The sequence below is a fragment of the Poromitra crassiceps genome, assembly GCF_964638095.1.
Source record: "Poromitra crassiceps genome assembly, chromosome: 20".
Taxonomy (NCBI): domain Eukaryota; kingdom Metazoa; phylum Chordata; class Actinopteri; order Beryciformes; family Melamphaidae; genus Poromitra; species Poromitra crassiceps.
The window spans coordinates 12,348,891-12,363,890 of NC_139637.1; the positions used below are offsets into that span (position 1 = coordinate 12,348,891).

The 15,000-nt window shown below is 47.5% G+C and overlaps 1 protein-coding gene across 5 annotated transcripts in view; it reads right to left on the reverse strand.

Annotated features, from left to right (window-relative positions):
- Window positions 1–15,000, reverse strand: part of prex1 (phosphatidylinositol-3,4,5-trisphosphate-dependent Rac exchange factor 1) — a 172,876-nt gene that overhangs the window by 70,468 nt on the left and 87,408 nt on the right. For all 5 annotated transcript variants that reach the window (XM_083657098.1, XM_083657095.1, XM_083657096.1 and 2 more), the window contains 5 exons: window positions 11,638–11,741; window positions 10,128–10,177; window positions 7,420–7,495; window positions 6,488–6,560; window positions 1,887–2,032 (listed from right to left, as the gene is read on the reverse strand). In XM_083657098.1, coding sequence (XP_083513224.1) covers window positions 1,887–2,032; window positions 6,488–6,560; window positions 7,420–7,495; window positions 10,128–10,177; window positions 11,638–11,741 — 449 coding nt within the window. The remainder of the gene's footprint in view (window positions 1–1,886; window positions 2,033–6,487; window positions 6,561–7,419; window positions 7,496–10,127; window positions 10,178–11,637; window positions 11,742–15,000) is intronic.

The following is a 15,000-nucleotide window of genomic DNA, read 5'->3' on the forward strand; positions in this document are numbered from 1 at the left end:
ACGGCGGCAGGCAACTTTTTGATGCATCGCAAACGGCTCACTTTTTGGCACATTGCCACCCCACATTTTCTTAGCTGTTTCTAACCTGGGTCTCTTTCCTTTTTGGGCGGTTTGACCTTTGCACTCCCTGTCTCCCTGCACCAGAGCCGTGTAGATAGAAGAGTCCCGACATCTCCATTCACTCCAATGGACCAGTTTTTTTACTCTCAAGAGTTCCAGGAAGTAAGGTCCTGGATTAAGCAGCACTGTCGAGTTGCAGCAAAATAGACAGTTTGTGTTGTACTCTGAAAGGGTTTTTCCCCCCTTGAATCAAATTGTACATTATCAGCTTTATTTTAGCATGCAAAAGTAGCGCGAGACCCATTCCTGGCTGTTCATTGGCTAATGAGTCTCGCATTTTGGTCCTCTGCTGAGGCCACTCTCTCTCTGGAGGACACTACTCTGCACCTGTTGTCACATGTCATCATCAGTCATGCCTGAGAGCTGCGGGGCCTGGTGCATCGCCGCAGAGAAAAAGGCATCTTAGAGGGAGGAGAGGAGGAGATCCTGTCTCATGGTGATTTTAATTAGGCTCTGCATTTTCACAAGGGACCTAAGCTGCAGGTTAGTGCACTCAATGAAAGAGTCAGTACACACAAATAAAACTAAAACAGGGCTCAGAGTGTGTATCATTTTTACTAGGCGTGGATCAAATTATTCAAACAGATGTCACCATTAGTGATGAGTATCGCTTAAAAAATTACAATACAAGTACCAATACGAGTACCCATAAAGCAGTGGGTTTTTTCAAAAAATTTCACATGAAGGACCCCTAAACTGACACAAATTAGACCACGGACCCCCATTTGATAGGATTTTGTCCCACGGACCCCCATATAATAAGATTGATGCTTTTAGATGTATTTATTACAGAAAGTGTATCAAACCCATGACCAAAATAGTCATTGTGTTACTTATGAATGGAATTAGAGCGAAAATAAATGACCCCCCTTTTGGCTGGGGACCCCCTCAAGGACCCCAATTTGAGAACCACCGCCTCAAAGATATCGAGTACGGATAACGAGCCCGAGTCACCATCGTATGAAACGGAGCGAACTGAGCATGAGCACAACGCGGTGATCCGCCCACAGCGGTAATGACCAATCAGCTCTCATCAGCTTCCCAGGATGCTCGTCTTATCTGCAGCACAGGGGGATCTCTGTCACAGTCGTTACAGCTGATTCCCTTTCCGCCAAGACAACGCCCGTTAAGACAACGCCCGTTAAGACAACGCCCGTTAAGACAACGCCCGTTAAGACAACGCCCGTTAAGACAACGCCCGTTAAGACAACGCCCGTTAAGACAACGCCCGTTAAGACAACGCCCGTTAAGACAACGCCCGTTAAGACAACGCCCGTTAAGACAACGCCCGTTAAGACAACGCCCGTTAAGACAACGCCCGTTAAGACAACGCCCGTTAAGACAACGCCCGTTAAGACAACGCCCGTTAAGACAACGCCCGTTAAGACAACGCCCGTTAAGACAACGCCCGTTAAGACAATGCCCGTTAAGACGCGCATTGATCAGAGCAAACTCAGAAGGTGTTTATAGTCTTCAAGGCAGGAGGACGGGGAGACTCTCACAGGAAGAGGGCTGCTGTGTTTGTGTGGAGATCAGAAAGAACGCACACGCAGGTCCAAACAGATTAGAGTGGGGGAGATAGCAGTTGCCAGTTCAATTAGCCGGCAAACAGTCGAGTGAATCATTATGGAATATTATCGAATCACAGTATTATTAGCATTGTTGTGCATTGGTTTGTGTGCAAGAGTGTTACAGAGTGTACGTGTGTGTGTGTGTGTGTGTGTGTGTGCATGTGTGTGCGTGTGTGTGTGTGTGGTCCAGCTCACCACCAGGGACTTGGCCAGGATGTTCTCGATGAGTTTGAAGTCCTGGCGTTGGAGCTGCTTGCTCTTGGTGCTGGTTCCCTCCATCTCCTCGTCGGCGTAGAAGCGGAAGAACTGCGACTCGTCCTTGAACTCGCTCTTCTCCAGGACTGAGGAAGGAAGGAGGGGAAGCGGATACAAGATCATCAGAGACTAGCTGATGATAGCCAAATATCATGTTCCACCTATCAAAGGAACATGGCTGAGAAGCTAAACCGCAGAAGTGTTTTGCACGCTTGCTTGAGGCGGAGAAGTATCTTTGTCAAAGGAAATACTGCGGCAGCACGTACAGCGATGGAAACACATTTATTGAGTAAAATAACGACTGTGGCTTGGCATGATCAGCCCGGCGAATGATTCCGTGTCGTCGCCCCCTTCAAAAAGTGGATTTAAATATCCTGAAATGTCTGTAAAATATCTGTCCAGCACAGGTCCCTAGAAACGCCTTGTAAGATCACAAAATGTGTTTATTATGATTGAACAGCTAGCAGCTCGACGTCCGTTATCCGTTCCTCTATCGTATTTCAGAGAACAAAGTCAATTTGACGTCTGCGTGCATACCGACATCAGACAGACACATTCATCTGAGCTCGCTGCATTGTTCTTAATGCTCTAGAATAGATACCCATCTTCTCAGCTGATGGTTGCTGAAGCAAGGAGACGTGATGCTGGGAGAAGTGCAACACAATCAGAGGGACTAAGGGGGCTTTCTCACTCGGAACAATTGCTTCCGCTCCGTGCCCCGGGTATGATTGCCCCCCCCCCCCCCCCCCCCGCTCCCCCGCTGGACAACATGTCTTCCGCGTTCGAGAACGGAACGGTACACTTGCGTCATCAACTACGCCTGGAGTGTATCCTCGCCCGTGTGTTGTCTAGATGGTTCGGTCACGGTTCGCTGTTCTGCGCCCGCGCACGGAACGCAACTTTCACGCTCATGAAACGAACCACCGCAACTGGGGTCAATTTGGGGACGTGGAAGTGTGGCGACCGGGCTCGGCTACTCGTCCGATAACGAAACCCCAGGTTCAACCTGGAGCTTTTATGTGCCGTGTTGGCAAATGGATGAAAACGCATGAAAAACAGATGGTAGTTTGCATCAACAAACGGAAGATACACGCCGGCTTTAGAAGGAGCGGCGGGTTTCGTTGCGGTTGCACTGACAAAATTGGAAAATTGAGCAGAGCCTCGTGGTGTTAAGTGTTTTGACACTTGGCACCCGGCACAACCGCTCGCAGGTCGCTCGCAACTTCAAAGAAGCGCAGTGAGCCGCGAGTGGGAGTTGAGAGAAGACGGTGATTCGTGCGCGGGCGTCTTCACGCAAACGGTTAATTAGCTCGTTCGCTAATGACGGTAGCGAGGACATCTGGAGCACCAAATCCCATCTGGGCTGTAGGCCGGGGCTAGCAAAGGCTCTCTGGAGGACGTGGAAGGAACTGCGCGTGTGTGTGTTCAACACATCAAAGCCACGTGTGTGTGTGTGTGTGTGTGTGTGTCTGTGTCTGAGTGTGTGTGTGTGTGTGTGTGTGTGTGTGTGTCTGAGTGTGTGTAAATCCCATCGCTCAGTCTCCGCTCTCACACATGGGGCAGCTCCAACAGGTGTGGAGCACATTGTGGACACCTCTCCAGTCACGTCAGTGTTCTTGGAGGAACCAAAACACACTGCATCTCTCTCTCTCTGGATCTTTATCTTCTCTCATAAAGACCAGCAGGGATGGGAAGTAGGGATGTTCATTTTGAACAATTTCCATAATCGAAATTCGAGAAAATTAACGATCAATTATCGATTATCGATAGCGTCATAATAATAATAATAATAATAATACAGTATATATATATATATTTTTTTTTTTACTCTGGTCTGGTAATAACGTTGCGCGTTCTCGGCCAGCTATAATGGAGATGCCGCTGTGTAGTGAGAATATCAGACACTAGCGCTGTGGCCAAGTAAACAAACATGTCAGGTGTGAATTCCCCATGTTTAAAACAGTTTTGTTGGCACAAAGGCCCGTGCCCAGCCAGAAAACTAGAGACTATATGAAGCTCCACCTCACGTTAGTCGGCTGTGCAATGGAGTGGGGCGAGGAGGAACAAATTCCACCCAAACCTAGTCCAAAAAAGAAAGAAAAAAAAAAAGAAATCGATTCCCCTAATGGGAAGACGATGGCGCTTATCTCCAGATAGAATTAATTCAATAACGCAATATACACTGTAAAACATCACACACGTCATGCCATCATGCAGTGTAAAAAACACCACACATCACTCCAGCAGCATCATGCACGGTGGAGTGATGTGTGGTGTTTTACAGGCGTTGGCAAAGATACCCAGCTGTTTAGAGATTTGGAGAGCATCTGGCCCCCTCAGTTGAACAAAACCCGTAGCAAAAATGATTACACACACACACACTCTCTCACACACACACACACACACACACACGCACACACACGCACAGACAGACACACACACACACACACACACGCACACACGCACACACACACACACACACACACACACTCCCTCTGGCTTTACGCCAACTTAAACGAAGGCCGACCTGAAGTTATTTCCTCTGAGTCAGGGGGGCTGTGGCCATATAATACTTTAATACCACCTATTCAACTGGAGGGAGTACACCTCCGGAAACTCCCCTGCTCCAGCGCGGGCGCGCGCACACACACACACACACACACACACACACACACACACGCAAACGCACACACACACACACACACAGACACACACACACACACACAGACACGTACACACACACACACACACACACACACACACACACACACGACTCCCTCAAGCACCCTGCCCAATAGACGATCAAAATATGGACGTAGCCAGCATGACAACCCATTAGTTTCTGGAATCCTGATATGAAGCCTCAAGTTTGGCATTGTGAACGTCGCCATCTTAACGTCGCTCAAACCGATTAATAGATTATCAAAATAATTGAGGATTAATTGAATAGTCGACAACTGATCGATTAATCATTGCAGCTCTAATGTCACCTCGATACGACTGTATTTCAGCACAGGCTACACTCATTCAAATGGTTTTGCACAAAGTCAATAACGATGATGAGCCCAATCCTTATGTTATAGCAGCAGGACAGGAGGACAGTGCTGTCACTCTGCCCTCCCTCCACACGAGGTGATCAGGAGCTGTCTGTGAAGCCGTGGTCAAAGCTGGGTTGACCTGACCCAGACAGCCGTGTAGCAAAGCCAAACACCTCCGGCTAGGGTACAACGATAATGCTGTTTATGCTCAACAACACGCTGCGCTGGAAACCAAAACCCACTCCGCACCCTACCGCCCTGTGGTCAGCGGGGTTACTGCGACTCAGCTGCAATGAATACGCGGCCGCGCTTCGACCTGAGAAGAAATGACATCATAATAATAATAATAACACATTGAATATTTGTGGTGGAGAGGGGAGCTGAAGGAGGGGCTAATGTGGTGGAATGCACACTGAGGGAGTCAGGGAGCGTAGAGAAAGAGACGGCCAGGGAATAGGAATGAGCAAGAAAAACAACAAATAGCTTTAAGGTCATTTCAACCCGGAGCCGTCGCAGGAGGGAGAATATTATGAAAAACAAAAGGGGGAAGTAATGAGAAACAGACAGGAGAGCGCGCAACATTGTGAGCGTAGCCCGGGGTGTCAGCGTGGCCCAGCAAGTGACGGGTTTGATCATCGCCGCAACATGCCAGAGTCCTTCGACCACACGCTGGCTGAACCCTTACCCAAGCCCCAACCTTCGGTTCAGAAAAGTGAGGCCGACGCGGAAGTACCCGAAACTGCAAGTTGCTCGAATGGCCACCTGACGCCGGCTGCAAAAGGGAGCCATTCCCCATTCACTCCTATTGTTCAAATGCCCGACTTTACAGCCAAAACCCTGGTACAAAAAAATAAAAAGGTCTCTATACGGTAGCTAATTTCACCGTTCATGACAACTGCAGTGTTTCCCCTACCATTTATTTATTTATTTTCCCCCCTGCTCTCCCCAAAATCTCAATAAACCTTTACGGCATATTATTACAATACAACAATACTGGCGTTGACAGTAATAGAAGATGTCAAATCATTCAAAACAATAAGCATTTTGCTTTTAGGAGCATCGTGCCAGCGTGCGGCGCTGTTCCAAAACGGGTCAACGTGTGTCGTCGCCTGTCCAGTGATCGGGCAGCGCGCTGATCACGGACTGCCTTAAGAAAAGAGAGATGGCGAGGGTCAAGACGTCCACAAAGTAAACCAATGGCCAGTGGCTACGTCCATATTTGTATTACAGCCTATGGCGTAGCCCGGGGTGTCGGCGCGCGGCCTCCAAAGTGACAGGTTTGATCACACGCGAGCATCCTTGAACTACACACCCTACCCTCACTCACGTCACTCTGGAGAAGAGCATCAACTGGATTGTTTGTGTGTTTGTGTCTTTGTCTGCATGTCCTCTAACCATCTGTGTACTCGTGTGTGTGTGTGTGTGTGTGTGTGTGTGTGTGTGTGTGTGTGTGTGTGTGTGTGTGTGTGTGTGTGAGAGAGAGAGAGAGAGGGGGTAGCTGACCGTGGTGCATGAAGCCGTTGTTGCAGAGGCCCACCCCCAGCGTCACGGCGTCCTCGCGGGTCGAGCAGTCGCCCTGGGAAACCAGAGAGGATGACGCACGCGCTCAGTCACACAGCTCCTTTACATCTTCACACACACACACACACACACACACACACACACACAGCACAGAGCAGCACCGTGTGTGTGTGTGTGTGTGTGTGTGATGCGTGAGCCTACATGCCTAACACTTATTATTATTATCTATACACATGATATTCATATCAAATATATACAGTATTGTATTAGAGGCAGCATGTGTGAACGCACGGCAGCAAGGATTAGACAACATGGAAGAAAGAGTAGAGGAATTAATGAGAGAGAGAGACAGAGAGAGAGACAGAGAGGGAGAGAGAGAGAGACAGACAGACAGAGAGAGACAGAGAGAGAGAGAGAGAGAGACAGAGAGAGAGAGAGAGAGACAGAGAGAGAGAGAGAGACAGAGAGAGAGAGAGACAGAGAGAGAGAGAGATAGAGAGAGACAGAGAGAGAGAGAGAGAGAGAGAGAGTGACAGACAGAGAGAGAGAGAGAGACAGAGAGAGATAGAGAGACAGAGAGAGAGAGAGATAGAGAGAGATATATATCAAATGTAATCATGAAACAATGGGGGCTTTGCAAGGGTGGAAAAATACCAACATATCTTCTTCAATTAGAAGATGATTTGTGCAAAAAAAGTCACACACACACACACACACACACACACACACACAGATATATATATATATATATATATATATATATATATATATATATATAATTTACACAAAAGAAGTGACTCAATTACTGTAACGAGAGCAGAAGTAATCGGTTACATCCTCGGTACCTTGTGTGTGTCACTTCATCGGTACAACATGTGGGTATTTGGTGAAAGCACAGCAGAGATCCATTTTACCTGCAAGAGGAGCCAGTCCACCAGTTTGCCCGCCGGCACCACAGACTTAAAGGTCTTCAAATGGTAATCTCTGTCCCTGGAAGGAACAACAGGAAGAGTTTGCGGTCGTCCTCATAGTCATGTGACACGTGCACGGTACATGTGGAAAAACACAAGAGTCAGCGCCTTCGCACGCGACCCCGTGTCGAATAGAAAGCGTGACGCGTTTGTGGCGAGCGGGCGTCTGTCGACACGGACCCGAGGCCAAAAAGGCTTCTGTGTTGCATTTGTGTACGAAAAAATGAGATTTCATAGGTAAGCAGACAAAAGAAGCCCTCCGATTTCAGTTCCTTAAACGTTCCCACCCCAAAGTCATAAAATAGAGATATCTGACCCATCACCCAAGACAGTTGAGGGTCCTAATCACAATCAAAATTCCTGATTCTTTAATCGTGTGAGATTTGAACTAAACATCCACCAACTGACCACCAAGCTGTAGGGGGAAGTACCGTAATGGTGTCAAACAGGAAATGCTGCAGAGACACGTGTGGTTGGATGTGTGACACATGACGGGCGTTAACGTGCCGTGCTGAACAGAACGGCAGCTTCTGTTTGCTCTACCGTCTCAGCGCGGTGAGTAAGACGCTGACTGACTCTGTACCACCCACACGGTAAACTAGTGCTACATTCACACCTGAAGCCAAAGGTCAGATAAGTAGCAAAAAGGGCTACACCTTATAAAGATAAAGACATTCTAGTGTGCAGCCCTACCTTGGCTTGAGGAGAACTTTCAGACCATATAACGAGGGATTGGGACGTGTGAGTGTAGAGCAGGGATACTCAACTTGCTTTGCCCGGGGGCCACTTTCGTGAAATGATAGAAGGCCAGGGGCCGGTTAATAAACAAACAATATACATTTTTCTGTGGCGGATTGTAGGTTTTTGGGGTGTCAGCCGGAGTTTAGTCTGATAATGTTGTGCACACCGGATAGTTAGGCAGTATTTGACAATTTAGCAGCTAAATCATAGATTATTGAAAGATATTCCATATTCCAGACTGAAATGCTATAACAGAAGTGTAGTATTGGCCAGAATGACATGAGCATTTGGACACTTATTCAGCAGGTATATTGCATGTTGCGTTCAGGTGCACTGTTAAAAAAAAAAAAAAAAATGCAATTCCATCGTGGTCCACACAGGGGGCGCCCGCGGGCCACACTCTGGTGTAGAGTGTTACGGGAGGTTTTACAGGAGAGCCAAAACCAATTTTGATCAAACTTGGATCAGCTGCCATTACCACATACTAAACACAATATTTTTAAACTTTTAACCGTAATATTCTTCCTACTTTAATATCCTTTTTGGGTTATCGGATTGAGCATTACTATAAAAAAAAAAGAAAACTTCCCTCTTTAAGAACTCAAGTTAGGTTTTAGAGCGTGCCGCAGAATAGAGATTGCCTTCCTTAGAGCTACCAACGTTCTGAACCTTTAAAAAAGGGAGTTGCTATCGGGACTTTTCACTCAAACGATCATTTTCTGTTGTAGGGAATGAATTATCCTCTCAAATATAACTCATATGTGGCGTTCCCCAAGGGTTGAGTCTGGGCCCTCGGCTGTTTTGCCCGTTTATAAATACGGTTTGGACTTGATATGGTGTGTGACACCTCATCACTCAACCAAATTCAATAAAGTAGAATCTAATTTATGATTCTTTAGGATTCATCAAGAACATTCAGACTAATTAAAATGCAATACATCCATCAAACAAATAGCATAATTAATGGTTGCAGCGTACAATGGCAATTTACTGACAGATAAAAAAGGATAATAACCGTGGCAATATGACATAATAATATTTGGCTGGCAGGCGGGGGGGGTGTGGCTTTGTGTATTAATGGGATTTCTCCCCACACCAAACGCTCTTTGTTTGCGCCAATATCAACCCAGCCACTTCAATCAGTGGGCTAGAGATGGAGGCAGAGATAGAGAGATGAGGGAGGTAGAGAGACACAGAGAACATGTGTGTGTGCATGCGTGTGTGTGTGTGTGTGTGTGTGTGTGTGTGTGTGTGTGTGTGTGTGTGTGTGTGTGCATGCGTGTGTAAAGGCCTGACTAGCGCAACCTCTGCTCCGCTGTGGGACGGCTGGTGCTGGAGGTGACTCCTGAGAGACGCCTGAGGAGCGATGAAGCGCTGGGGTTTATCTAGCAAGGTATGGTGGGTTGAGCAGTTAGGGGGATGCTGTGTATGTATATATACATTTATGTTCATGAGAATGTGTGTAGGTAAGACAGAAAGTGTGTGAGACGGAGAGAGAGAGAGAGAGAGAGAGAGAAATGTACCAAAGCAGAAATCACAAACACATAGCCCATAAATAACAATGCAGAGATGGAGAGACGAGTGCATGGCATCATCACAGCCTCCCAATAAACCTCCAGTCATGAGAACCTGGTACCCCGTGAACCTCAGTCTCCAGTCCACCAGAACCGACAGCGAACGGATTAGATAGAGCCGGGCCAGGTTGCCAGGTTGGAGAGGAGAGGTGTTACTCCTGGCTGCGCTGCTATTTGTTCAGTCGTGTTAAAAAAAAAAAAAAAAAAACGCTTGGCGTGGACCGACTGTATGAATATGTATGTCCATGCACCTGGAGAGAGGGGTGGTGTTAACATTGGGGGGAGGGGAGAGGGGGGGCGTTAACATGAGAGAGAGGGGGGGGCGGGGCTACTTACTTGATGACAGGCGCGTGGAGGCTGTGCAGGCGGCAGTAGAGTCGGACACCCTGGAGGGAGAAAGGCAGACGGGGCGGTTGAGTCACGGAGCGCAGCCCCGACACGGCACACGCCTTGAGTCAACAAGTACCAGCGTGGCTTCAGGACAGGAGGTGGTGAGAGGAGTTAACCCGAGGCTATGATATAGCCTCCACGTGCGCTCTTTGCTTTTGAGTTTTATTTGGACCGATTCATTATTTGAAGAGTGCGTTGACGTCATACGAGGAGAAGGTAGGAAGGAATGGAGCGAGTAAAGGCTCCAGAATGTTGATCTAGGGCCCAGGCCAAAATAACACACCTCAAAGAATCAGTTTCTACATTTTGTTGTCATGGAAAAGGAATCCATGCACCTGCAGAGACTGTATTTGCATTGCATATATTTTTTTTTGACTTTGTCATGCTTATACGCTGACCTGTTAACAATGGATTGCGGTGCAAAACTGTATGGAATAATCATTGAAATTAACATCACTTTAATTTCAACTTCCTTCAGATTGAGCTCTCTGAGACACACGTCAGGGACTGAGGAAAGGCAAATGAGAAAAGGTTAAATCCAACATCAAAGAGCTTAATTTTTTTCGACATGTTCCCAATGGAAACGGAGCTGGTGAAAGTGCAGAGATGAGAGAACAAAACCTCAGCTAGTGAGGAGTGAAGACCAGTAGCAGAAGCACCGTGCGGCGCTCAGAGACGGATTGAATAGTTGCTCTCCCTAAGTTGCCAGATGTGTGTATCAAGTTGAAGGTTAAATTCAATAATAATCCGGTAGATTTCATGCCTTGCAAATTCAATTTGTTCAGCAAATTCTTTGGAGAAACTGATCATTCTGTTTTTATCTTCACTCACCCTCACCCTCACACGCACACACACACACACACACACACACACACACACACACACACACACACACACACACACACAGATGCACCGATCCACATTTTTCCAGTTCCGATCCGATTCCGATACCTGAATTTGGATATCTGCCGATACCGATACTGATACCGATATCAGAGCTCTTGGCAACTCTCCCAATGAGCTGCAGCCTCCATAGTAGCTGCCTCCTACTGTGACATCAGTTAGTCTTTGGTTTGGTCATCAATGATCTCATAGCATTAGTTACCTGGCTCATAATATTCCACAATATGCAATTAAACAATTAATAAAGGTCATTAGATATTTACAAAACAATTGATCCACTCAAAATTATTAAGATAACATTTCAACAAATAAGCGACAATTAAACACCCCTCTACTCCTACTTACTAGCACTGTTTCATGTTATGTTATGGTGGGTTTATGGTCCAGTGCAGCTATGAATGGAGACTGGATCGGAATGTGGATCAGCGATGTCAGTCCGATATCCGATATGTGAATTATGTCATATCGGCACCCGATACAGATATCCCGATACCGATATGCCATCCCTACACACACACACACACACACAAGCAGGCACGGACGCACGACGTACCTTCGACATGATGTCCTCCATCTCGCTGCGGGCCTTGTAGGTGCCGTCGTCGTAGCGGAAGCGGTACAACACCTGCTCGTTCTTGAACTGGTGCTTGTCCGACACTGAAATGATCCCCAGAAGAACAAAAACGTCAACCCTGATATGTTCCACTTTAAATGCGTGTGTGAGTGTTTCTGTATTCAATTAAGCCAATTAAGCTGTAAGTCTTTGACTTGTTTCCTTGCTTTGAGTTTTTCTACACTTGCCCAACGTCTCGCATTAATCTAAAACTCCTGTTTCCATTCAAACAAGTGGAGGGAAAAATCTGCCACTGGCTGCGATAATTTCACTTTTCTTTTGTTTCAAATCACTCCAATCATATTAAGATCATGTCAAGACTAAATTTTAACAGCACAGATATTTTTTGTTAATTTATTCTTCCTAAAACAAGATTTTATGTACTACCAGACTAAATGGCTCAGATTCATTTTTTTCCTTCTTTTTTGCCCAATGTACATAGTACAGTATTCAAGCAATTTAGTAAATAAACAATGTTACATGTATCTACTAGCGATCATGTTCTGTGCTTAATCCGCTCAATTAGCTGTTTGTTGTGGGCGTATAGGAAAGACAGGACAGAGGCATGACGACACCTATAGTTAAAAGACTGAGCTCCACGTCTATCAGTGTGTGGCACCGGGAAAGATTTGAGTCGTAAATCCACGTCTGTCTCTAGCCGCTAATCCCCATCAAATCTCTCCGCTAGCGCTGAAAACACTCACAGAAACACGCCAAACAAGTCGCTGCACATAAGCAATCCCACTGCAGTGTGGAAAGTGACCAAGGAGGAGCACACAAATACCTGGCTGTGACAAGCAGGCAGCGCACACAAATACCTGGCTGTGACGAGCAGGCAGAGCACACAAATACCTGGCTGTGACGAGCAGGCAGCGCACACAAATACCTGGCTGCGAGGAGCAGGCAGAGCACACAAATACCTGGCCGTGAGGAGCAGGCAGCGCACACAAATACCTGGCTGTGAGGAGCAGGCAGAGCACACAAATACCTGGCTGTGAGGAGCAGGCAGCGCACACAAATACCTGGCTGTGACGAGCAGGCAGAGCACACAAATACCTGGCTGTGACGAGCAGGCAGCGCACACAAATACCTGGCTGCGAGGAGCAGGCAGAGCACACAAATACCTGGCCGTGAGGAGCAGGCAGCGCACACAAATACCTGGCTGTGAGGAGCAGGCAGAGCACACAAATACCTGGCTGTGAGGAGCAGGCAGAGCACACAAATACCTGGCCGTGAGGAGCAGGCAGCGCACACAAATACCTGGCTGTGAGGAGCAGGCAGCGCACACAAATACCTGGCTGTGACGAGCAGGCAGAGCACACAAATACCTGGCTGTGAGGAGCAGGCAGCGCACACAAATACCTGGCTGTGAGGAGCAGGCAGAGCACACAAATACCTGGCCGTGAGGAGCAGGCAGAGCACACAAATACCTGGCTGTGAGGAGCAGGCAGCGCACACAAATACCTGGCTGTGAGGAGCAGGCAGAGCACACAAATACCTGGCTGTGAGGAGCAGGCAGAGCACACAAATACCTGGCTGTGAGGAGCAGGCAGCGCACACAAATACCTGGCTGTGAGGAGCAGGCAGAGCACACAAATACCTGGCTGTGAGGAGCAGGCAGCGCACACAAATACCTGGCTGTGAGGAGCAGGCAGCGCACACAAATACCTGGCTGTGAGGAGCAGGCAGCGCCGCTACCTGCTGCCAAACAGAGGCCCGCTTGGCTCGACCACAACAAGTTGGCAGAGGCCCAAACATGGAGCTGCTGGCTTTCTTCAGTCTAGACTTATAAACGCGCTGGAATGCGCCGCAAAAGAAGAATCCGCCGGTGTGAAATGTCAAACGTGGCCTTTTGACAGAACATGAGATGATAGCTTCATTATGAGCAGAGCAGAGGAGCTGTCAAAGCGTGCAGAGACACTCGGCACAGGTAAAGCATGAGCTGGTGAACCTCAGCAGTCCAGTGTTGGATGGAGGCCAGGTCTGCTGGAATCTCTCCCCACGCTCAGGTCTGTCTTCACTGCTATACCTTCACAAAGCTAACAGGCAACGGCGTACACCAGATGCGTTACGGCTGCGTTGCGGATCCGGTAAAACTGCCGGATTGACTTCCGCCCATGTTAATAGGTGGGCGATACATGCGGTACGGAAAATTGTATGCACCCGTTATATTTTTGTCGGATCCCGCATACGTCAGACAGATGACATGCGTGTGGGTCTGTTCGCAGGCATACCGGAGCCGTACCGCGTCTGTTCCGGATGCGGTGTACATTAGCCCTAACGCATCGCAGTGCTGGGTGATCTTCACTGGTACCTTCACAAAGCTAACACATCACAGTGCTGGGAGATCTTCACTGCTACCTTCACTAAGCTAACACATCACAGTGCTGGGAGATCTACACTGGTACCTTCACTAAGCTAACACATCACAGTGCTGGGAGATCTTCACTGCTACATTCACTAAGCGAATGCATTGCAGTGCTGGGAGATATCCAGTGCACGTTTGCCACTTTGTCCCACAACCTCTGCTTCTACAGGATCGCCTAAGGCCACTGACTAATTGGTGACAACACTGTCCCTGAGGGCCACCGTCTCTCCCGCTGTCCCGCAGACGCCTGTGTTTCCTCACTGTGCTGTCTGCGCAGACGCCTGTGTTTCCTCACTGTGCTGTCTGCGCAGACGCCTGTGTTTCCTCACTGTGCTCACACAGGCTGCTGTGACTGAGGATTCCAGGGGATTTTCCACAGGTATTAAGTGTCAGAAATATGAACGCCGACCGTGCTGTGTGAGAAAAATATGGGACTCTTTTCTGGCCTTACTACCATCCTTACACTAGGGCTGCAATTAACGATTATTTTCACAATTGATTAATCTGTCGTTTATTTTCTCGATTAATCGATTAGTTGTTTGGTCTAAAAAAATGTCAGAAAATGGTAGCAGCAAATGACGATCAGTGTTTCCAAAAGTCCAAGATGACGCCCTCAAATGTCTTGTTTTGTCCACAACTCAAAGATACTATCAGTTTACTGTCATACAGGAGTAAAGAAACCAGAAAATATTCCCATTTAAGAAGCTGGAATCAGATCATTTTGACCTTTTCTCTTAAAAGTGTACTCAAAACGTTTAATCGATGATCAAAGTAGTTTAGTTTTTTTTGGGGGGGTATTTTGCTTTAATAGAAACATCTTAAAAAAAGAAACATGAACAGCAGGTCTCAGAAGTATAATTTCCTGAGAGGGCGGTGTGCATAAATCACAACGACAGTTTCCTATCACCGCGGCAACGGCTCCTTCAGCAATACAC